Source organism: Lytechinus variegatus, chromosome 11 (genome assembly GCF_018143015.1).
Source record: "Lytechinus variegatus isolate NC3 chromosome 11, Lvar_3.0, whole genome shotgun sequence".
In the NCBI taxonomy this organism is placed as follows: domain Eukaryota; kingdom Metazoa; phylum Echinodermata; class Echinoidea; order Temnopleuroida; family Toxopneustidae; genus Lytechinus; species Lytechinus variegatus.
Window position 1 is genome coordinate 23158948 of NC_054750.1, and position 25127 is coordinate 23184074.

At 38.1% G+C, this 25127-nt stretch overlaps 1 protein-coding gene across 3 annotated transcripts in view; it reads left to right on the top strand.

The window, feature by feature from the left end:
- Positions 1 to 25127, top strand: part of LOC121424331 — a 65368-nt gene that overhangs the window by 6359 nt on the left and 33882 nt on the right. The window contains exons 2-6 of one of the 3 annotated variants that reach the window (XM_041619970.1): positions 738 to 831; positions 3126 to 3293; positions 16781 to 16882; positions 18479 to 18724; positions 24181 to 24358. In XM_041619970.1, coding sequence (XP_041475904.1) covers positions 738 to 831; positions 3126 to 3293; positions 16781 to 16882; positions 18479 to 18724; positions 24181 to 24358 — 788 coding nt within the window. The remainder of the gene's footprint in view (positions 1 to 737; positions 832 to 3125; positions 3294 to 16780; positions 16883 to 18478; positions 18725 to 24180; positions 24359 to 25127) is intronic. The other 2 variants (XM_041619971.1, XM_041619972.1) reach the window with 2 other exon arrangements.

The following is a 25127-nucleotide window of genomic DNA, read 5'->3' on the forward strand; positions in this document are numbered from 1 at the left end:
TCCCCAATTTCCCCCCAACACGGCAGCGCACGTGATGACGACGGATGTTTTGACATCCCCCAAACTACTTCCCGGACGCTCACGGACCTCAAAGGACCTCAAATATGCTTCAGGTGTATAAACAGATTTCTCCCCACATCACCCCGGATCTAACAATGAGGGGTGGTCTTAGAAATACTCATTGAAAGTTCAATAGGGAAACGCAAAGTTTCATACGAAATGCTTCTTTACCATGTTTACGGTCCAATATTTTTATTTTACAAGGATTACTGCCCAATCATTAAACTGGGACCACAGGCAAGGAGGGGCGATCGTCTAACGGGCCCTTATAGTCAGATAGTGCTTAATTTCCGTAAATTCACATTGCAATCAATATTTGTTTATTGCACAAATTTTTAATCAAGGACTGCAAAAGGATGTAATCTAACGGAAGGGGTGGGTTATTCAGTAGTGTAATTACTCAAACACGGTGCCTTTTATCATGTTTATATAATTACTTTTTCCAATATAATAACTCGGTATTCTGTCAACGTCAACAGGTATTATTCGGATCGTAAATAATTTCAAATATCAGATTGTCGAAATCAATTAAGTAGGCATATAGCTCAAAACGAAGGTTCCTAAACATGCCAAAACAACTCCTGGGACAATATCCATTTTTAAATCCCTTAAATGCAACTCGAATGTGATCATTAGAAATCGTCCCAATTTTTTCCTCTTAATTGCTCGTTTTCCAGCATATTCGTCACGTTCGTCAATTACACGAGACTGCTCCCTATGGACGCATCGTATCTCTATCGACATACATCATGTTTGTGGTAGTATTGACAGGTGAGACAATTTCTCATTTGGTTTCAATGTGCTTCAATGTACGTTTAATCACTGCTCTTTTTTTCTACTATAGCCGGATGGAAAATAGAGATTTGTTTGTTTGGGTAAATAAGTTCGTTCGCCTTCTTCCATTGTTTACATTCCTTAAAGGTGTTGATTTCGTTTGCTAGTTTTTCTTGGCCAGGCTAGCGATTGGAATGTGGAAGTGAAAGAGGGCAAACTGACTGGGTTGCTAGGCGTTCAGGACTAATAGAAGTCCATTGGAACTTCAGTTATTTACTACTTTGCTTCTTATCATGTTCTTCGGCTCGCTTGCATTCTTCAGTGATTAAAGAGAGAGAGAGCGAGAGTGTGAACAGGTGTGGAAGCAAGGAGTGAATTCCTTGGTGGAAGTGAGCTGTGAGTGGGAGTGGCTGAAGTGACAAGAGTCGCAAAAGAGGATTAATTGACTGAGAGAGCAGTTGGGGGAGTGGTTAAGAGAGTTACGTAAGTTGGAAGAATAATGGAAAGCCGAAGAACTTGAATTTGGAATCGGGGTACACAATAATTAAGTTCCGTTTTATATACTTACATTATAGGCGGATTAATTTCGCGCATTACACCAAAGTGATAGGGTCGATTTGGGGAAAGGCTTTTCTCGCCACGCGGTGTTTGACCCAGAAAGGGATAAAAAGGAGTGATTAGTTGCCAAGGGGCAGTTTTTCGTTCCCGATTTGTTTTGCCGCCGTAGGCCATGTCGGTTTAATTTTTGTCTGTCGTCGGTCGTCCAGCCCAGAGATGCGACATATATTATTATCCAGCATGTAATTTGACTTTGATTTAGAATAAAACCTGATACACAACTCAACTTCATCGAACTTGTCATTCTTTGACTCCCGTCTTTTTTTGTACGTGGGCAGCGCAAGACGGTGGGCGGCCACCGGCCGTCTTGCAAAGCTGTGCCGCTACACTACAATTTTGCATTTAATTTTTGATTAATGAACACTCTAAAAACAACTCCGTCAAAAATGACTAGCTGATAGGATTAGCTGTGTGCAACTCTTAATTCTAATCATATTGAGCTAATTCCTTGTCGTATTTTACTGGAACAATGGCATTTCTGACTAGAATATATTTAGAAATGTGACATATCGGTTGCATCCAGCTGATTACTGGTCTAATCAATTTGACTGATTTGTTTTAAGAGTGAATAATTAATGTTCTTGTTATGAACAACACTACTGGCAATATGCGAGTGTTTTTAAATAATCAACATGAATATGCTGCCATCAAAATTTATACTTACCCTAAAAGAAAAGGTATGAAACGACATTTGGAATAGATTGGATTGGATTGGGTTATCTGAATGGATTGAGCGCGGGGGATTCGGATTTCGAAGACCAGGGTTCGATTCCCACTTGGTGCGCTAGTGACTTTTGGTAAAGGCATTAATCCTCATTACGAGGGCACTTGGAGATGATCTTAAGCCGTCACAACCAGAGAACCGACGCGTCGGTCCTCTGGTTGCTTACCGACAAGTACACTCTAAAAAATGAAGTGCTAATTTAGCTCTTAAAGAGCGTGTATAGTGACTGCACTTCGGAGTGCTGATTTGTCTAGTTCAAATTTGAACGAGAAAAATCAGCACTCCGAAGTGCAGTCACTATACACGCTCTTTAAGAGCTAAATTAGCACTTCATTTTTTAGAGTGTATTTATGAATTCTTAGCAATCAGGTAAAATTAAATCATTACAATTTTCGATTAGAAACTGTCTATTTCTTTAAGGGATGACTCGTACATGTATATCGAACAGGCTAAGTGGTCAATGACTGATGAGTTGTTTTTCTGAATACTATAGCATTTTAATTATATACTCTTGTCTCGAGATCTGATCCCTCTTTTTCTTCTATCAAATGTAAGATTTATTGCGTTTCAAATATGAAGAAAACGTAATGGTCATTTTCTTGCATCAATCACGTTACGCAGATCTTGTAATTGTTAGAGACTATCTGCATGGATATACCGAGTACGCGCTCTCACGGCTAGGGTACTTGTTGTAAGCACCTCTAAATATTCATTGTTATTAAAAAGAAAAATTCTCAAAATAAAAAGAAAAATGGAGATAATGAGAGATAACGGTAAAAAATGGCATTGCAGTATAACGCCACCAACACACGACTTGGCAACCTGTCGTTTGACCCTACCCTTAAATAAAAAAACAAGAACAAGGCTTGCATTTATCTTTTTTCTTATTCTACATAATAATTTATCCAACCGTTTTTTTTTTAATTGATAACGTCGAACTCGGATATAGTACCTAAATCACAGACAAAGTGGATCTTGCCACCAGAGCATTCATGCCAGAGTATAACCAGTCCCGATGGAACCGAGATACAACTACTGCCAAAACTCATTGCGGAGCCACCGGTCCCTTATCCGGGGATGAACGATAGAGACCGGCACTTAATCTGCCGTTTACCAGGTTAGATATTTGCATTGACACCCACAGGTGACAATGCCTTGTTGTTGTTCCTTAATCATATTCCGTGTTCTTCTTCTGTCTGCGTCTTCTTCCACAAGATCCATTTCGTTTAACACGTAGTTCTTGTTAGCTGTGCCCAGGCTCAGTTTTGGTAGACATGTTGTCCAGCATCTGTTGTTGTGCAACTACTACTAGTACTTCATTTTCCAAAATCACTCACGCATGACCATCCAGGCGCCAATTTGTAAATTTCAAGTTTAGTTGCATATCGTTCCTAATCTCCTATATCCTGCATGCTACAGACTTCTACGAAATTGCTGTAGATTTTTTTAAGAGTTGCTCTTTTATATAAAAAATGGCTGCCCCTCAAAATGCTATCTTCACCCCGCAAATTCAAATGCGTAATAGTCTATGATCAAAAGCTTCATATTTATTGAAATGCAAAGTAAGAAAACCGGAAAATGGCTATAACTTCCCTTGTTTTTTATTCATTTCCGTCTCATGTATTCATGATTTACTAATGGTATCAACCCTTACAATTCAAGAATATGTGTACGCATCAGTGACCATTGAATTTAGAAATAACGCCTTCTATTGCAAAGTCAAAATATAGTAAAATGACCATAACTTTGTTATCATTCATTTCGGTTTCATATTTTCAGGGTTTGCTTATGGTATTATTTTCCATAATTCAAGTGTTTTTTACGCATCAGTGACCATTATCTTTAGAAAAAGTGCCCTCTATTGCAAACCAAAGAAATATTAAGATGGTCATTTTTTTTTCATTCATTTTGGTCTCATATTTCCAGGGTATGCTTATTGTATCACCTCTCATAATCTATGTTTTTTACGCAGCAGTGACCATTGCATTTAAGAATTAGCGCCCTCTATTGTAAAGTCGGAAAATAGTAAAATGGCCATAACTTTCTTGTTTCCATTCATTTTTTTGGTCTCATAATTTCAAGGTTTGTTTATGGTATTATCTTTCATAATGCAGCATTTTTTCGCATCGGGGACAATTAAATTTATAAATAGCGCCCTCTATTACAAAGTTGAAATACAGTGCGTATAACAAAAAACGGGACAGTTTTGAAAAGTCTACAAAAAAATTATTTCAAATTTTATATCTATATTTTGATGTTAATAGATGCTCTAGGATCTTATCTTTGAAATGCCATTTGAAAAAAATAAATTTTGTTCATGCTTGAGCGAACACGAGAGGTTTTATGTCGGGGGTTCAGAAAGAGGTTTGCGCATAATTGGCAGAAATGAGAAATTTGATGATTAGACTGTTGGCTAATCAGCAGACTTCTTCTTAATCTTTTCATTATCTTTGCCATAATTTTCGAATTATGCTGTCAAATTTTATTTACAAATTTATTTATTTACCTGAATTATATTATTTTTCATTCAAACTTCTTTTACCTTTGATTTTTTCTTCATAAGAAAGAAAAGAAGAGACTTTTTGTCAACGCAAGTGAGAAGATTTGCATTATTAATTGGGAGAATTTGTAATTATTGAAATCATTTTATTATGTGAAACAAATTATGTTATGGTACTTTTAACAATTATTATGTGAAAAAAATTATGTTATTGTACCAATAAAAGACATGAATCCTATTTTCAAGGGTTTATTGGATCCTTCAAGTTTAATTATGTGCTTGACGGGACAAACAGGAACGGATGCATGTCTTTCAATGGAAATGGTGTATTGAGTTAATTTTGAAAGAGCAGGATATGGCAGATCGGGTAAAATGTATTAAAAAGTTGTGAAGCGAGCAAGCAAAAATAAAGTCTTTTTTTAATTAAAATATCAAATTTTGTGATTTTGACATAATATTCAGAAAATGATATCATATTTCACTTTCTATTTTTTCTGTAATTTTCCTTTCCAACCTTTTTCCTTGGTCATAATTTTTCATTGGGGGGGGGTAGCACCCCGAGCCCCTACCACCTTAGTATGCAACTGTTCAAAGGCACCATAACCTTTGCAGCACACAATGAAAGGATTTGAAAAAAAAAACACGCTCTCCCATACTTTGGTTAAAAAAACGTTCTTGCCTAAAGAAGGAATATTCAAATCAAGCTAAAAAGAGAACATATCAAAAAGGAACAACAACAGAACTATTCAAGCTAATAAGTAGATTTGGAAATGAATTTTGACCGCATAATTCGAAAATTATGGCAAAGATAATGAAAAGGTTAAGATGAAGTCTGCTGATTAGCAAGAAGTCCGACCATCATATCTATCATTTTATGCCATTTTGGCGCAAGCCCCCTTTTTCATCCCAGACAAAAAACATTCCGTGTTCGCTCAAGCATGAACGATACTAAATTGTTTTGATTGCAGTTGAAGGATAAGACCCCAGAGCATGTATTGACACTAAAATATAAAGATCATAATTTGAAACAAATATTTTATAGACTTTTCAAATCTGTCCCGTTTTTTTATACGCACTGTATAGGGAAATGGCCATAACCTTTTTGTTTTCGTTCATTTTATAAAATGAACGAAAACGAGGAAGTTATGGCCTCTTTACCATTTTCCCAGTTTGCAATAGAGACTATAGTCTCGTATTTTCAATGTTAGCTTATGGTATCATCCCTCATATGCCAAATGTTCTTGTACGCATCAGTGACCATTACCTCTAGAATTAGCCCCCTCTATTGCAAAGTAGGAAAATAGTAAAATGACCTTAACTTCCTTGTTTTCATTCATCTTGCAGTCGTATTTACAGGGTTTGCCAATTGTATCATTTCACAAAATCCAACTGTGTTTCATGCATTAGTGACCATTACTTTTAGAAATAGCTCCCTGTAATATTTTGAAAATGTATATCATCTAGAGTTTTTTTTTTTTGCTCTCTCCTGTTTGTTGCCCTCTATTAAATCATAGGCGTTAATGTATGCACGTCGTTCTGATACCATTGCAGCTCTAGTTACCTTTTCTTCTTTTTCTGTTATCTCAGATATTATCAATCAGGGATCACGGGTATATTACTGTTGAAAATAATTAGCAGTGTAATACCGATATACCTTGGTCACATTTGTTCTAAGGCGGCCGTACGGCGAGTTGAAAACAGCCGTTTCATTCATTTTTATTCAAACCACCTATATTTAGCTTGTACAAAAATGTTAAAACGGCTGATTTCGACTTGCCGTACGGCCGCCGTAGAACAAATGTGACCATGGTGTTAAGGTTTTATATTTCAGTGCGAGTTTATCTTTTGAAAGTTGCCATGAATTAGCCAAGATGGATGCTTTTTTCGAAAAAAATATGAAGAGAACGCTGAAACATCTAAATGCGTTTCCTCTCTATTGTTATTATTTATATTACCGTTTTCGATATGTCATGAAGCAATTCGGTGATTTTCAGACATAGAAATCCTTTTCAGGATTACAAATATTTTTCTAAAGCTGTATATTCCCTAGTTCGAATTCTCTCAAATCTAGTGAGATAACCTCTTAATAAGTGAAACGGTCACAAATGAAACAAAAAGGCCTGAAAGGTTAAAACTAGAGATTGGGAGGGGAGAGTGGGGAGAGACAGAAAAGGAGAACGAGTGGTAAGAGAAGGCGTGGAGAGGTAGGAGTGTTATAGTGGTTGGAAAGACAGCAGGGTGTTGTGCCCCCTCCAGCACAAATTCGGAGTGACGCTCATGGTGCACCAGGAGTATGCCCCCACCAACACTACTCTGGATATCGTCGGTGAAGAAAAGGGGCGGGAGGAAAAAAGGGAGAAAGAGGAAAGGAGAAAGGAACAAAGGCGACAAAGAAAAAATGAAATACTGAAAGAAAGAGAGAATCAAAGAAAGGAAGATGAAAACAAATGAAAATAAAACTGAAAAAAGGAAGGAGAAAAATCAGAGGAAAGAGAAAGGGCGGGGAAGATAAGGATTTATTTAGGTAAACTTGTGAGTCGGTGAATTTAAAGATGCGGAGTCCGAGATGTTGGGGAAATTATGAATTGTTGCGCAAGTGCAGTTCCGATGGATTGAAATCTGTCGGGAAAATTGTAAATGTCGGGTTACTGGCAGGGCTGTTTCAACTGTTTAATGTAGGCCCTACCTTGTTCTTGCTCGGTCTTTGAGTTCCATTATCTATGTCGATTAATGTCAGTTTCGCAATGCGAATGTGGGGAGCTCTCCGGTACCGACAATGGTTATAATGTCCAGGTTAAGGCCTAAATGTCAAAACAATTTCAGGTCTCGCTTCGCGCTCACATCATTATATTTCGTGAGATCAATACCCTCTCCACAAATTTCGTTTATGTTGCAAAGTGCTTAAAGGAATTCTCCAGGCTAAAAATAATATGATTTAAACAAAAAAATCAGACAAACAAAACAATGAAAATTATATAAAAATTGGACACGGAATAAAAAAGATATGCCATTTTAAAGATTTGCATTATTCTGGTAAAACAGTTCTAGGCATGTCTTTTTATAATATTGACTCGCCTTGAGGGGAATATCAGTTATATTGCCTACAAAAAACCTATTGACCCGAGTCCTTAGACGATCGAGGGCCATATGGTTCTTTTTAAGGGCTATATATTTGATGTTCCCCGAAAGATGACTCGAGCCTGTCAATATATATAGCTCAACATACAAGCTGATGTGTTATTCTAGGGTCATTTTCGTAGATTTTTCCTCGGCTTTCAATACGATAGACACACTTTCTTGTTGATAAACTGTAGATTTCAACCTACACCCTAATATTGTACTTTGGCTAGTAAACTTTTTGTCTAATAAAATCTGACGTGTTCGAGTTCAGAATAGTACGTCTGATGAGATTATAATAAATAAAGGTGTCTCCAAGTATGCTTCCTATCGGCACTCATGTATATCTTATAAACTAATGATTGTAATACAAATGATGAAAATGTAAAAATACTAAAATATGCTGATGACACAGTAATTATAGGCCTAATGAAAAGTGAAACTGGTGATGATAATAGAAGTATTGAGCGCTCCTCTAAGTGGTGCAAAAACAACCATCTCTTCATAAACCCATCTAAGTGTAAAGAACTTATTTTTTTAATTCAGAATTGCTCCCCCACAACCAGATTCAATTTCATTAGACGGTGTTACCATTGAAGTAGAAGATAGTTTTAAGTATCTAGGGACAACCATTGACGATAAACTTAATTGGATATCCCAAGCCAAGATCACACTTTCTAAAGCTCGAAGTAGAATGTTCTTCCTACGAAGGCTTACATGGTCTAGGACCGTGCACGTTCAAGAGAGGATACTGCAAGTCTTTTTAAAGCAATGGTGGAAAGTTCACTTCTCTTTAATTCGATTGTTTAGATACATGCAATTAGGAAAGAGGTCATACAGAAACTAGAAATAGATGAAAAGCAAACCTCTAAAATAACAAAAAAAAGATGCTTTGTAGACAAGAATGAAGGGATAGAGTCTTTGAAAAGTCAAAGAGATCCTGACCAATGAGAACCATGCCCTTCAAAAATATTAAGATTTGATGAGGTCAGGCAAACCTCTGAGATCCCTTCCTGGCAGAACCTCGCGTTTTGTAAATTTTTCGTTCCAGTTTCAATTCGTGAATTTAATAGCCATACATGAAATTATCTCCCCCCCCCCCCGCTTCCTACCTTTATCTTGATTTATCCTGTATTTGCTTGTTGATTTGTATAATGTATACAATATGTATCGTGTAATTTTTTTTTCTTCTGATATTTTGACAGGGTAGCCCATTCACCAATAAGTAGTGGTCTTCCATGGGGCACTGAATAACAACAAACATATTTACAAAATGCATAACGTATGTACAGAATGTTACGGCATTAAGATTCACATTAGGAATTGAATGTAAAACGAAACATTAACAAACTTAGCAGCAAACAAAACGCAGACGGGCACTCGTTTGACGTATAATCAAATATCAATAAATCAAATTAACTAAGAAGGACATCTTGAAAATACTGATAATGTACACCAAATCATCAAGGTCATGCTTACACGAAATACGCACAACAGTGGATGTTCCGCAAGTTATTTATAAATTACAAGTTCTTCTAAAAATTATCTTAAATGAAATGACAGAAGGAGCTGTTCTAATTGAACTATCAAGCTAAATTCCATTCAAATATTGAAGATACGATTGGACTACACTTATAACAATCAGTGCGAAACTTGGGCACGCGTATTTTAATATCCACTGTCTCTCTGTCTGGTATGATGTTCATGTACATAATTTGGATTGGTTAAGTTTACCTGAAGGTAAGAAGGTGTTGAATTATGAACACGTTTATATATCATCAAAATGAGCTCAAATCGTTTGTCTAGTGTCATCCATTTAAGACTTGTGAACAAATCAGCCGACGGTGTGTCGTATGTCTTGTTCAATATAATTCTTGCAGCCCTCTTCTGAAGTTTTTGCAGCTTAATTTTATGGGATTGAAATCTATTCGACCATAAAGCAGAACAGTAATAAAATCTTGGCAACACCAAACTGTTATAAAGCAACTTTAAGGACTGCACAGGCAGAGAAATGTTCGCTCTCTTTATTATGCCAATGATTTTCTGAGTAAGTTTAAATACAATTTCAATTTGTTTTGACCATTTCAGTTCTTCATCTATCAAAACTCCTAAGCATTTGGTGAATTGAACTCTATTTATCAAATCATCGTTTAACGAAATCGTGAAAATTCTATTTTCCTGAGATTAGCACGAAAACCTATTATCATGACACAAGTTTTTTCAGTGTTGAGGACGAGCTGATTATCTTTTATCCATGCCATGACCTTGTTAATGCAACAGTAAATTTTTCTTCCAAACCTGTCGCATCATTCGCACTGACGGTAAGTGTCGTCAGCGTACATATCTATGATACCTTCATGAATACATTCAGGTAAACTATCAACATATATTGAAAATGAAAGGGGACCCAGAATTGACCCTTGTGGCACGCTTAATTTGACGATTGAAGGATATGATTTTGCTCCTTTGAATTGTGTCACTTGTTGTCGATCAAATAAATATGATTTGAACCAAGTGATAGTCCTATTACTACAATCAATGCAAGCTAATTTCTTTAAAAGCAGCTCATGGTCCATAGTATCAAAGGCCTTCCAAAGATCTTTGAACGCAACTCCAGAAATTAAATTGTTATCAATGTTTAACGACCACCGATTTACAAGTTTTGCAAGGGCAGTAGTTGTTGAATGCATAGGCCGAAAAACCAGATTGATTTGGGTGTAATAAAACATTCACGTCCAGGAATTCACTTAGCTGTTGGTGAACAACCCTTTCTAAAACTTTACTCACGATTGGTAATATAGAAATGGGGCGGTAATTATTCAACGAAGACATATCACCATATTTAAATATTGGTACTACCCAAGCATTTTTCCATTCACGAGGAACAACTCCAGTAGAAAGAGATCTGTCAATAATATCACAAAGGGACTCTACGATAACAATTTTAGTCATCTTTAAAAGTTTGCATCTCTAGTAATCAACATTAGCTCAAATTGAGAGTGAATTGAACCAACATTTGAATCATCTTCTACTTGAACTCTCTGTCAAGACGTATCTCTTTGTAGGTCCTTAGTAATATAAGTAACATTTGAAATCATACTCATTAAATGCTTCAGCAATATTTGCATTGCCCGACACATCTGTTCCATCTACGTATATGGTGTTGGGAGAAATAGGTAATGACTTGGGCAAAAGTTCTCTCAAATATCTCCACATTTTCTTACAGCAGAACAGCTTGTCCTACCTTATTATATGTACTCCATCCTTACAAAGGGGCCTGTCACCGATGTTGTTGATGTCAATGAAACCCCATCCCCTTCCACGTGAAGCTCTCTTCAGTCGCTCGTTTACCACATCAACCCGGCGTCTCTGATGAGCTGATTCCCACCTGCGGTGAATTATATTGGACAAGCTAACTTCACAGCCATTCGCTGAGTTAGCGTCTGCTAAGGATATCATGTTTTCAGCGATCTGTGGACTTCCATTATCCTTCGATAAGTCATTCGGCCCAATATGAAAAATGACGTCACCCTTCCTCTTAACACCCTCAGTTACATTCGAGGAGATGTGTGAATCATGTGATATTCTAAATTATTTTGTGCGAACAAATTCAATTTCCGTTTATACTCGATTGCAATTGTACAATAGAAAATATTTGAATCTGAATCTGATATCATCCACACATGAAAATTATTTTTTTTATATCATGTAATAACATAAGGAAAAAAAGTGGGGATGTGACATCATCAGCCAACCAAATTAACATTTATGGCAATTTATATACAACTGTTTTCACAAAATATTGCTAAACTTTAAAATTCGAAAACTGTTATTTATTATCCGATTTTGATGACATTTTCAGCATAATCCTCGGTGAATTTACTCTATTCAGTTAGATATTAATATTTCCATATCGGAGCATCCCTTTAAAAAGTTCCTGTCGGGTGAATAAATCAAAATTTTGAGCTCGCACTTCGCGCCGCATTATTATTATTTTTTAGATACACAGCTTGTTCAATTACATAAACTGTATAAGGAATCTGAGTTTGCTCTTTATTTAAGTTTTTCAAGTTAAAATATCCGAAGTTGTCAGCTTCGGCGTGGGGTCTGTGGCAAAGGCCCGGTAGTTTATTTGCATAAAATTTAACAAGCATATAGCACAATATTGTCTGCTGTAAATCTTTCTTCCCGCTCTTTATTTTCAGTCCTTGGCAGCCCGGTCGTATTATTCAGGGTTCTTTTTATTCATTTCCATTTAATATGCTATTGCATTACATATAGGCATTTTTGGGAATGATTCGTTCTTTCTCAAAATAATGTTCTCTTTCGTTCATTTTCCAGCCTGCCTTCCTTTTCCATGTTAAAAAAAGGCTTTTTCTTAGTTTTCTTTTCACTTTTCCCTTTCCTTTTCCTCCTTTCCTTCTCCCTTTCTTTTATCACTCCCTTTTCTCTTTTTTCTGTTTTTTATTTATATATTCCCTTCAAGAACGAAAGTAATTGAATTGACAACAGATTTACTGCATTAGATACTATTTCCTGCAACTAATTCATTACAAGGGAGACATCATTCACTCTTGTATGAAAGAAACATTACAATTTTGATCCCTTGTAATAACATAAGAAAAAGGATAGTGAGGGTGTGACATCATCAAATACTAAATATGCATAACGACATGCATATCAGTTTTAACAAAAACATTGCTTAACTTCAAAATTGAAAAACCTAACTATTTGTAATATAATGCCGATAAAATAAAGTTTTTTTAGATGTAAATATTTTCAGCCCGGAGTACCCCTTAAAAAACAAGCTGCGTATCTGAATAAACATGCATGCGCGGGTTTAGATTTAGACCTAGAATCTGGGCATTCTAAATACATTAATTTCTATTATAAAACGGGTTCAAGGATGTAGCCAATGGTGAGTGCGTATTCAAGTCACGTGTTCATGCTTTAATTATGCGCAACCTTCCAGTCATGCATTTTTCGTGCAGCACTGTGCATTTTTTGTGCAGCACTATGCAATTTTTGTGCAGCATTAGTTTCAATAGCACCAACGAACGTAGAGGGCAGCAACACACAAGCGTGTTGCTCTAAGGAAGGTCAACTCGATACGCGCATGCAACTGAGCTGCGCGCATATTTTATTGTTCATGACAACGAAATCAAATGCCGATCAAATACAACAACAAATTAGTAGTGATCAAGAAACGAATATGAAAGAATATGACTACAACGATATCAAAGATAACATTAACAAATATGTTGAGGGATATACATAAATATGAAAACATACTTTGATATTTAAAACTTTACAAATGCAAGTTTCAGGAAACTAAAATAATTACCAAATCGGTGATTGTTGTTATCAGCGATTTCACCAGACGGCTGAATTAGGTGATTTGCGCCGAGACGATTTTGTGACCACTCGCAAAGCATTTCGGGATTGAATATGTCCCCCTTATTTTCTCTGGGCTCTTCGCTGAACCCATCATCATTCTATGCTTAAGGTACATTATGCTCTGTCGTCTGCTTAGATTTCAACCCCCTAGTCTAGCACTGGTACTTGTTCTGCTAGGCGTCGATCAGCATTTATCTGCAGTCCATATAGGCCGTGACTCATTTATTTATTAGAGCAGGCAGCAATGCCAATGGGTATTAAAAAAATAAGTCACGTATCTATCAGTAGTATGTTATCATTTCTTTTCACCATTTTCCCCAAAACTTATAAATTTAGAAATACATTCCAATCAGTAATAAGTGAAGTCTACATCTAACCTATATCTTGATCATGTTGATCGATAGACCAAAAGCTTCAGTCTCTGTATTTTGGTTGCTCTGCTGAACTGCGCTGGCTCACTCACCGATGGAGATTATAGTAAAATGTCAGAAATTGTTGAATAAATCCCCAGAAACGACGGTTATTCATGTCTAGTTGATCGATAGACCCAAGTCTAAAGATCTAGAAAACTTTGTCTAACTAGACTGTAGACAAATGCTTTGACCAGTCTCGATCTGTTTGTTGAAGATGTTGTTCCACACTGGATATCTAAGTAGATCTAGAATATATATAGATCTAGCACGACTTGTTGGTATGAGATAGTCTATGCAACAATAAAAAAATACTAAAATAATAATAAACTCAAAACAGATGAATTCCACATTGTCTTTTAGAGGGTTGGTCCATGCAAGCTAAGTTTGGTTCAATTAAGGCCAGCCTGCATGGGCTAGCCGCTAGGAGGTTATGATTTTTTTAGTCCGTTAAATGCCTACAGGGTAAAGTCTAGATCTAGAACTAGAAGATTTAATGGTTGACAAGTTACCGTTAGGCCCTACCGTTAGGCATGTAATCTTTAAAATTCAGTTAGAAAATGCATAAAAATAAAATGACGAGCTCAGTCACTTTGCTCTTTCACTTTCGAAATTTCTCCAAAAAAAAATAGGCCCTACGGCTACGCGTTCTGCCAGCCAAGCCCAGGCCATGCAGGCCCAGGAAAATTTACCAATTGCAATATGGCAAACAAATTATGTAAAAGTCTTTAAACATTGATTGCACAGAATCAATGGTCAAATTAAGATATGGATGCTGTCTATCAAGTCTACTTTCTGCCCAAAATCAGAAATTAAGATGGTCTAATCTATCTAGCCCCCATTTCTAGTCTAGGCCTAGATCTATATAACTAAGGTTAAGTCTAACGCAAAACGATGATGGCACTCTGCAAACGATGTAACATTGCAATCAATTTCCCTCAATTGGCTGATTTTCTTAGAAATTATTGAAGAAAACCAGGGAAAATGTGAATAGGTGGCCGTTTATTCAAGCTTTAATTTGGCTTTGGAAGTTTGGTTGCTCAATGATTATCGACCTTCGACGCGACGCAGCGCCTGCATGGCTGTGCAGCCCAGCTGCAGCGCAGCGCGCAGCCAATGCAATGCATCCGATGCACGGGGGTTTTTTTCGCCGTCCATAGTCTCGGACTCGAAGTTGAAATTTGACCAGGATTTCGGGGATTCAGCTTCTTGTATTAAGATTTATAGACTTAAAAGTCAAATGTAATTTAAAATTTGAAATCTGACCTTGAACAATCATCGTTGATAAACATCAGCCCTGAAGCAATTGCACTTCAAATCAGACCAGGCAAATTAGATGTCATTGTGTATGTTGCTAGAAGATCTATGACGAGTCGACTGAAGCCCCAGCGCATCATCAACGTCACTAGTTAGCTACGCGACCAGCCGGACTCGGCGCACCCAGGCCAGAAAAATGACCTCGATTATTACGGTGGTTGTCTATGCATTTATTAGTGGTGCAGCGAAATTCAGCAGAGGAAAATAAGAGATAAGAGGGATCCTCGTTATAGACTTAATATTCCAAATAGAGAAAAAATGTCAAAAAAATGATTATTTAACCTAAAATAATTTCTTTAAAAATAAAATTAATATTTTTAATATTTCTACTCAGAATAACCGATCTAATAATTGTTCATTAAAAAATATTTGAAATTAACAAATGAAAAAAATCAACTCGACAAATTTCCGAAAAGTCCCCCTTATTTTTTAGAGTGGTCACAAAATTCGAGCGGAGTTGACCTTCCTTAGAGCAACACGCTTGTGTGTTGCTGCCCTCTACGTTCGTTGAATAGCACGTAAAAACTGATACGCGTTCAGTAAAAGAGGCTGGCATGGTTAGGATTTTGATGCGCTTACTTAGGCGCGCGCGCATAGTAGATACGCTTGTGATGTCATAATTGATAGTCTTGTGATCTATTCGTCTGTGCGAACGTACACAAGTTGGAGGGATTTGAACAAGATTTCCATGAAAAATTCTTTTTGCCGACCCGTTTTATAAAACAATTAATGCACATTTTAAGATTCGTGATGTTAGTGACGATGCGAGCAACTCTCGGGCATTCACAATATTATGCAAAAGCACTCGGCGCAAGCGCCTCTTGCTTTCGCATAATTGTAAATACCCTCGAGTGTGCTGCATCGTCATAACACACTCATAAATGTGCATTAATTGTATAGTATTAAAATCAATAATGCAATTTCTTATTCTGCTCTATGATATGTACACAAAACATAAAAAAAATTGCGTAAATGCAGTCATATTTTGATGAACATGGTTTTACTTTTTTTTCTATTTCTATCAATGCACTAATTTCCCTCGAGTGAAACGCAAACACTGACTGACCATTGGCAGGGCAAAAAAGATTGCGAAATTTGATTTCTATTGTCTGACTTATAATTGTTTAATAAAAAAAAAACACTGGCGGTCGGGGCGCGGGCACACTTAATTCGACATAAAATCTGAAAGTCCAACCACGCCCATGTCCCTCCCTGCTATCGAGTAGTACGTGTCTATGGCTATCACGTATCGCGCGCGACCACGTCTGTATCCGAGTGTCGGAGCTTGATTGAGTCGCGTTTTTGTAGGAGGGATATATGTTATTAGAATATGTGAAAGACAGTATTAATTTGTGATTGTCGGATGTGATAATTATGTACATTTTAACATATTCTAAAAACAAATAGAGGGGGAAACCTGATTTCATCGGGGTGCTGCCTATGGAAAATAATACACGCAGCACCCCGCTTCCCAGGTCCATGCCACAATCCAGAGATGTGACTGGTTCTACTGTTAATGCTTTTTAGCTATGTTAGCATTTACTGAAATATCTCCAGTAAGATGAAAATTTCTAAATTTCTTGCTGCTTCTCCTCGGTTCTGTATTAGATGTTTTTGGAGCCTACGAAAACTGGGGCGTTTCATGACGGGACAGTTCAGATGTTTTATCCAATAAATTCCGTTTGTATGACAGTCATCATAGTTGGAGGCAAGGTAGTAAGACCTACAACTTGTCGGACGAAAATCTTGATAGCACGCTCCTTTGGAGTCGAAGACTAGCTTATTAGTTGGTAGAATACCACCCTTTGTCTATCCAAAGCTTTCCCAAACGCTACTTTACTTTTTTATGTCTTGTTTCAACAGATTGCTTTATGAATCCATGTGGGAATGAAATATGCGAAGAAACCATGAAATCATTTAAGTGTCTGTCTGCACCAGGCTACACCGGCAAACACTCCGAACTTGGTAAAACAAAAAAATGAATAAAAACAGTTTGCATTGATGCTTTATCTCTTGTATAATGTGAGCGTAAATTTGTTTTACTTCAGTAAAACTTACAGGCAAGGTTATTGTTTATTACCCACATTGTGCCGCACTCAACCCAGGTTAGGTGAATGGACCGCATGTAACAGCTGCTCTGCTAAAGCCATGGTATTTATGCTGCATTACTGTAGAGCGCTCAGAGACTTCTGATAAAGTAAGTGCTAAATGCTGTACTAGTAAGTATTATCATTTCATCATTATTATCATTGTCTTATTGTTATTTCCATTATTATTACCTCAGAGCTCTATGGTTATGTTTTCATTCATCAAACAGCCGATCTTAAAAATGTGCATAATATATGCCATAAAGTCTAACAAGTAGTATGATTAATTATTCCAAAATAATTTGATTTTTATATGAATTGATTATGCTAAATATTCAATAAAGCTCCTAGAATGCTATTTTTGCAGTAAATGTTCTTTTTAGGCAAATTCGTAACAATTGTGTCTAAAAACTATTTTTCAGACAAGCACTTTAATCATTTCAATAATCAACTTCCCGAGCTATTTTAAGTTTCATGACGTAACGTGAAAAAAAATTATCATTGTTATTCTGATTTGTATCACTACTGTTGTTCAATGGCGGCATCAAAATTTTTAAAACAGGGTGGGGTGGTATAAAAAAATAACATTTTGGGGTATGGGGCGTCGGACAAAATTGTTTTGTTTCAGAAAATCGAGCGTGAAGCGCGAGCTACAATATTTCTAATGTAGGCCCTATTGACCTGAAACGGACCTGTAAAGGATTGTTTGCAGTGGGTCATGAAGAATATATCTTACCAAATAAACAATGCGATCGCAAAGCTCGCATTATTGTTAATTTATTAAAATTATGAACACGCAGCATGCGTATCCCGCTAAAAAAAATGAATGTAATCTATAATCGGGACAAGCATATTGACTTGAACACTGGATTTTTAAAACCCATCTTACCTATTGAACATACCGATTTTTAAATTTGATATAATGATCAGAACGATTTATGTTAGTGAATAATGTTGTTCGGAACTAACAGTGAATGGACTCAGATAATGTTCCAATTTGAAGAGTTAAAGGTTGTTTTGGAGCACTTTACAGCCTTAGTAGGATGCTTATGACAGCATTTTCAATACTACTTTCAGTTGTCGAAAAGTCTTTGGGCAAGTGGGGGGGCAACGATCCTGACTGGGGGGAGCAAATGCCCCCACCGCACCCTCACCCCCCCCCCCCCCTTGGAGCCGTCACTGCTGTTGTTAATAAAGCGATATTGCCGAACATCTATTCTAAGAGCAATAATATGTTGTAGGTAGGCCTAACACTTTTTATGAGAAAATGTTATTGATTTCATTTGCCTCCCTCTTCGAAAGTTTGGCTATCCTCGTACCTTCTCTCCAATCCAAGCTTAAACCAGGGTCCCGTTTCACAAACACTTGTTATGGTAACAAATACTCAATTTCTATAACAGATTTACTTTTATTAAACGATGTCTACCACTAACGAAACAAAAACAAAATCCCGAACCTCAATCGTTTGTTACAGCATTCGGTGCAAAGATGTTTATGACACCATACACCGGTGTCAATGGTGAAAGTCCGGGCTTATTTGTTGCTGATCTACAAGAAGGGTTACGATTTTCTTCAATACCAGCCACACGAGAACCTTCTAACATTGCTTACGACTCACAGCAAAAGAAGATTTACTGGACCGACAACGACGTCCATAAAGTGTTTCGTGCTGACGCCAGTGGTGGTACACAGAGGGAAGAAGTCTCCTACGAAAATAATGGTAGGCTCCTAACAGCTCTCGTTCCAATTACCAATCCCTTTCCACCCCCCCCCCCCCCCCCCCCCCCCGTACACACAAGTTTGTTTCCTAAAGGCCTAGACCCACTGGCCGACGACGCAAAACCTATTCATAACGGATACAGCGGACAACAAAATTTCGTGGTGGCTCCATCCATTTTCATTCGCTCCAGACAATGGACATTATGGGTGAACAATGAAATCACAGTGGACGGATTCTCGGTGGATATAGAGCGTATGAAACACGTTTGCGAAGCGTACACATTCAAGGGATACATAACGTTTTTCAACGGATAGCAAGATTCTTTTTTTTTCGCTTTACATCTTCTCTGCATCTGTAAATGCACTTACGGATGCAGAGAAGATATGATACGGAATGTAAAACATATTTCATACGCTCTATATCCATCGACAGTCCGTCCACTCTTATTTAAGATTGTTCGCCTATTTTTTCCCAATTGTCTGGTATGTCTGGAGCGGATGAAGACGAATGGAGCCACAAATAATATTTGCTTTTCCGCTTTATCCGTTATGAATACGTTTGTGTCCGTCTACCAGTGGCTCCAGGCCTTAGCTTTAGGATACACCCTGCTGATATATAAAAAAAAATGTTTAATTGGATGTACTTTATGCTGCTTCCACAGCAGGCTACGATCGCCGCACCAAGCGACCGATCGAAAGTGCTTTCACGCCGCCGTCAAAACTTGGTCAGGCGACTGATCTGCACTATCTGATTGGCTATTCAGAAATGAAGTTATTCAGAAATGAAGTCACCCATGCGAAGCGGCGGCCATCTTGGGACCACAAAATACACGTCTGTTTTGCACTAGAAAGCCTGGGCTTCCAATCTATTTTCACTAATACTATGAAATTCGGAGGTTTTTTTTTTTTCAACTTAATTTTGCGCTCTAAACTTGCATTAGACTCTTGGTTTATTTGTATACTGTCTACTCATACGTTTTGTTGATAACGATACAAGGAAATCGGACTGAAAACCTGTAATTTTTTGAGGAGATATATTCCCAGCTACATTTCGCTTCAGCGCATGCCACTTTTTTGGGGGGACGCGGCATTAGGGTCCCGTAACACAAAATTTAACGATCAATCGTTCACTCTATTGATTGTACATTATATTCAATGGAATCAATCGTGGAAAACTGTTCTACAATCATTGCTAAGCTTTGTGTTACGGGCTCTAGATCTGCGTTTCGTGTTTAAAATTCTTTCATGTGACACCATGCATGCCATTCCCAAATTGTGAGAGCTTTCTTGTGCGTACGATTGCTCATCGAGCATGCCCCGGGACTCCGGCCGCCGCGGCTCCGCTAGGCTGGAGAACCATGGTGTATTATGACATGGAGAAGAGGGTAGTGTTCTAGACAAATTGAGTACATATCAAGTGAGGAAAAAACTTACTGAATTAAGGCTTTAAATAAGTATATCATTGCAGTCCATTGAATCGATATGGCATCTAGTGTGGATTATTGGTGGATCGCTGGCAATTGAATCTGTTGGTCACATTCACCTCTCTAGCGAAACCATTTCGCATGCGTTTTCTGCATGCACATCAAATCCGTCCAAAAATCATCCGGATATTTTTTTTCTTCTTTTGCTGGCTCCTCCTACACAAACGGCAAGCCATCTCGCACACAATGTGGAGAAAATCATGCCCGTTTGCATGATGGGCATTATGTACTAATTTCCCCCGAAATGGAGGGTTGGATATCAAATTCACGGGGGAATGCTTCCATTGACGAGTGGATACCACTTTACGTTTCGAAAAGCACCCAATTACGTTACGTACGTAACGTGTCCACTGTTGAAAAGGAAGTCCCTTTTTACGCGTGGTCGCGCCTCATTAGTAACCACTCGTCAATGATAGTGGCACCCCCGGGAGGCTTCCTCGAGCTCTGGGATGAACTAAATGTGGCTCTGAAGCTCGCCATAAATCAGATACGTCGCTGTTGCCATATTATTTTGCACACAAATCGCAGATTGAATGTTTCCGTTTTGGATGCGAAAAATAAACAAATTCTCATGTCACACAACTTGCATTGCAGGACAGTCTTTTACAACGGGCCCAAAATTCTCTTCCAAAATCAACTACCGTTGTAAGCATGAGTTCGCTTTCTCCAGCGAATAGTCGGGAATGCTCCAGAGAGGATACTCCACATGTCCCAGGCATGGCAAACCCTTAAAAAGTCACCAGGGGTGAATATTCAATTCAATAGGCTATTGAAATGAGTGATTCTTAGCTTTAAAATTTTTATTTAAGTCACTAAAATGTAAAGAGGTGAACGTTTACTACCTATGGATCAAAGTTAAGATGTCTATTGAAGAACATTGCCTCTCACAATTGTATTTAGGTGACAAAAAAGGGGATTACATGTCATTAAAATTTTAAGGGGTCTTTTAATTAGTTCAAAACTTGTTACATTAATCATATCCTGTTTTACAGAAATGAAGAAACGTAGAGGTGCATTCTAAAGCTTACCAATTAAAAAAGGAGGTTTAATATGAAACGGTGTTTAAAATAAGGACAATACTTCGGTTCAAATGGAGAACAAATTGTGTCTAATTAAAACGTAAAACAAAATAAGAGGAAATGTTTGTTTGAAGGAAAGGGAATTATGCGTTTATATCCCCATAATTAATAATAAAAAAAATCAACATCAAATATTTTTTTGAATATCAGAAAAAGCTGCAACAATAATATTTATGAAGATAGTAACATATTTGAAAATAACGGAAAATTAAAGTGTTAGGGTCTAATGGTAGAATGATTAAGATTATGTACTCAAAAGTACAATGTTGGTCATAAAGGTGGAATAAAATATTTTTGAATACAAGTCGACAGTTTTGTTGGTATTTGAAAGGCTACGCGTAGACAAAATGGTAATTGAGTGATTACATAATGTTTCCCCATTACACAGGTGACATAATAACATGATAAATTTGGATTACGTAATAAATTCTTTTGTTGTAGACTATAAAAGCCTATGCATGTGATATTCTATCCCTTTCCCTGATTGGCACTGTGTATAAGAAGGTTGCATTTTTTCGAGTTCCTTGTACCGTTTGAAATAAAAATCGGTAGAGACGTTTCCTGGACTATATATGCCTGGTCCAACGGCGACAGCAACACGCGAGAGAGTTGTAGCACTGCGACAGGAGGGCTACAAGCAGAGGGCAGATATCGCAGAAGTCCTAGGGATATCACAGAGTGCAGTCTCTAAGATCCTGAAACGTCAACGTGAGGAGGGGAATGTGCGGCCACGGAAATCTCCAGGACGTCCCAGATTGACCACAAGAAGAGATGATCGCCAACTGTTGAATTTCAGCCGCAGAAACCGGAAATTGGCCACGAGCCGTCTTCGTCGACTGTGGAGGAGGTATCATGGGATCAACGTTTCCCGGGTCAACCGTTAATCGCAGATTGCTCAAACATGGTTACCGAGCACGACGGTTGACCAAATGTCCACGCCTGTCTGTTCGCCACAGAGTAGCTCGTCTTCTTTGGGCTAGGGAGCACAGAAGGCTTCATCCAGGACATTGGCAACATGTGGTCTTCACGGACGAGAGCCGGTTCATCCTTAACCGAAAGGATGGGAGACAACGAGTTCGTCGATTAGCCGGGGAAAACCTTCGCGATGAATGTATCCACGAGACGACTCAAGGCGGAGGCGGCTCAGTGATGATATGGGCCGGCATCCAGTATGGAGGGAAAACGCCACTGGTGGTTCCGGACGGAAACGTCAACGCCGCCGCCTACAGGGATATCTTGGAGTTCCACTGTCTTCCATATGCAAGACGAGCGTATGGGCACAATTTCCGACTGCAGGATGACAACGCTACACCGCACAGGGCCGCTGCAGTAAGGGAATTCCTTGAGGCAGAGGGCGTCGTACAGTTGCCATGGCCAGCTAGTTCGCCGGATATGAACCCCATAGAGCATGGATGGGATGCCCTAGGCCGAGCCATCAATGACAGAGAGGTCATTCCTCAAAATCTGCAGGAGTTGGCAGATGCTCTGAGGGAAGAATGGGACGCTATGCCTGTTGACGTCATCAACGAGCTTGTGGACAGCATGCCACGACGTCTGCATGCGCTGGTTCGTGCCAGGGGTGGACATACCCGATACTAGCGACTGAGTAAGAACAATGACTCAAGTTTGATGCAAATTTGTCCAGGAAATCACAAAAAAGAAGTCATCTGGAAAACTGAGAGAGATTGAAAATAAATATTTATGATCCTTGAATTTACTGTATATTGTCGTCATTGTTTTATGCTCATGACATCCATCGCTTAGGACATAAACTTGTAAAATAATACTGTCAAACGTGTGTAAAAGGCAGAATAATAAAGTAAAGTGGTTATCATGCACCACAAATGCCATATTCAAATCATGTTGTAATAATTACGCTGTGAAAATTTGGTGAAAAAAAAAATATTCCACCTTTATGACCAACAGTGTATAATGACTATCAGTTAATATAACTGTAGAAAAAAAAATAATTGTGGTTTTTATCCGTCGTTCATTTTCAATTATAAAAACAAATGTATATGCCTTTGCTTTTAAGGAAAGAACAAACTTAATGAATCAAAATTTAAATAGAACATGATGAAATAGATATATATTTCAACCACTGCAGCTCATAACTGGATTTTTTTTAAGGTAAGAGCAAAGAGAAGGGGTTGAGAATTGAGAAAGAAAATCAACGTGAAGAGCATGGGGAAAAGGGAGCGAGTAAGAAATGACCGAGAGTAAAACATGGTTCGTGGTAAAGGCCTATACAACAAATCAAAACTATTTGAGCAATAAAAAGTATGAGAATGGAGAAGGGCTATTAGCCTCTTCAATATAGGATTTCATTTTCTGCAACGTTAATACACGGGAAAAGGCATTAATTCCGTCCACTATGTGTACAACAAACTTAACGGCTTTGTTCGCTGTGTCAAAAAGGATATGAATAGGGCATTTATATCAGTCGCAGTGCACGATGTGCTTTCACATCAAGCTTGCATCGGTCGCTGAAGTACCTCTCCGACCTTACTCAGCGACCGATCGTTTTTGACAAAGGATGAATAGGGCATTTCGATCGGTCGCTGATAACGATGTGCTTTCACATCATGATTTCATCGGTCGCTGGGTTCGATCTCTGCGACCGTACCCAACGATCACATACCTTCGTTTGAAAGCAGCATAAGTCACCGGGTAATAACTATGCCTTTGCGCGAATGTTTACCAGGCTCTTAAGGTACAATGTCAAGATTCTATTACAAAGTCATTGAAAAACCGTTGTTATAATACAATATGATAAAAAAATAACATAAACCGTAAATGGTTAATATGTGTGATCAAGTTTCCGATGTTGATAAATTTTGCGCACGGAGAAATCGTGAAATGATTGAATTTCATTTTATTTTAATCCATCACAGATAGGTCGCATCTCTCGATTGCCGAGTCACTGAGCCTTTTGTTCATCGCTTACTTGAAAGGAAAGAAAGTAACAACTACCGACATTAAACCAGGAAACACATTCCCACAGACGGAAAGGGATTTTAAAACTGGATTAGAGGGCGGGCTTTCGAGTATGGCTGTTGATGAAGGAGAGGGGTATGTATTTATGACGAGTAGGATTATCCGTTAAAGTAAATTATAAGGACTTTCCTTTCGTACAATGCCTAATCCACGCATGATCACAACCCACCCTATGTCCGTACATTTTATGGGAGTCCATGGCCGCCATGTTTTTTGGGGTTTTTCACAAAAAGGTGAGGAGAGAGTAGAATAGGGAGGAAGTGCGTCAGTGCACGTCACTAGCACGGCTGTAAGCGGTTGCGTGCATCCTACTTTATGTGCGTGCTAAGTGAGTTGTATGCAGGCCCCCGAAGCTACCGCCATTTTGTTTAATCCATTAGAAGCTAAAATAAGCCCTCATTAATATTAATTTCGTACGATGCTCCCTCGTAAACTCTGGTGTTGTACGTGTATTAGACAATACGCACATCAGCGCAATGACAAAGGTCAACTTAGCAAATTCATTAATGTATTCATTTTTGTTACGCGCTCGTGACGCGAAGGATTCAGCGAATCAGCAAGCGCAAAATCTGAGACGATACGTAGCGCTCTATAAAGTATCGATATCACAAGCGATATCACTTAAAATAAAGCATTTTTTGTATTGCGTCTTATAGGCCTATGCTAATTCTAACAGGGAAGATGAAAAGAGTAGATCAAGTCGTGATTAGGTAAAGAGGTCTCCAGTGCTTTTGCCATCCCCAAATTGTCACATGTTAAGATATGTAAAGAATAGCCCTCAGAGGCCGCGGAAAGATCAAAGGGGGCTGTTGACCCAAAAGTATTGTTTTCTTTTGGGGGGCGG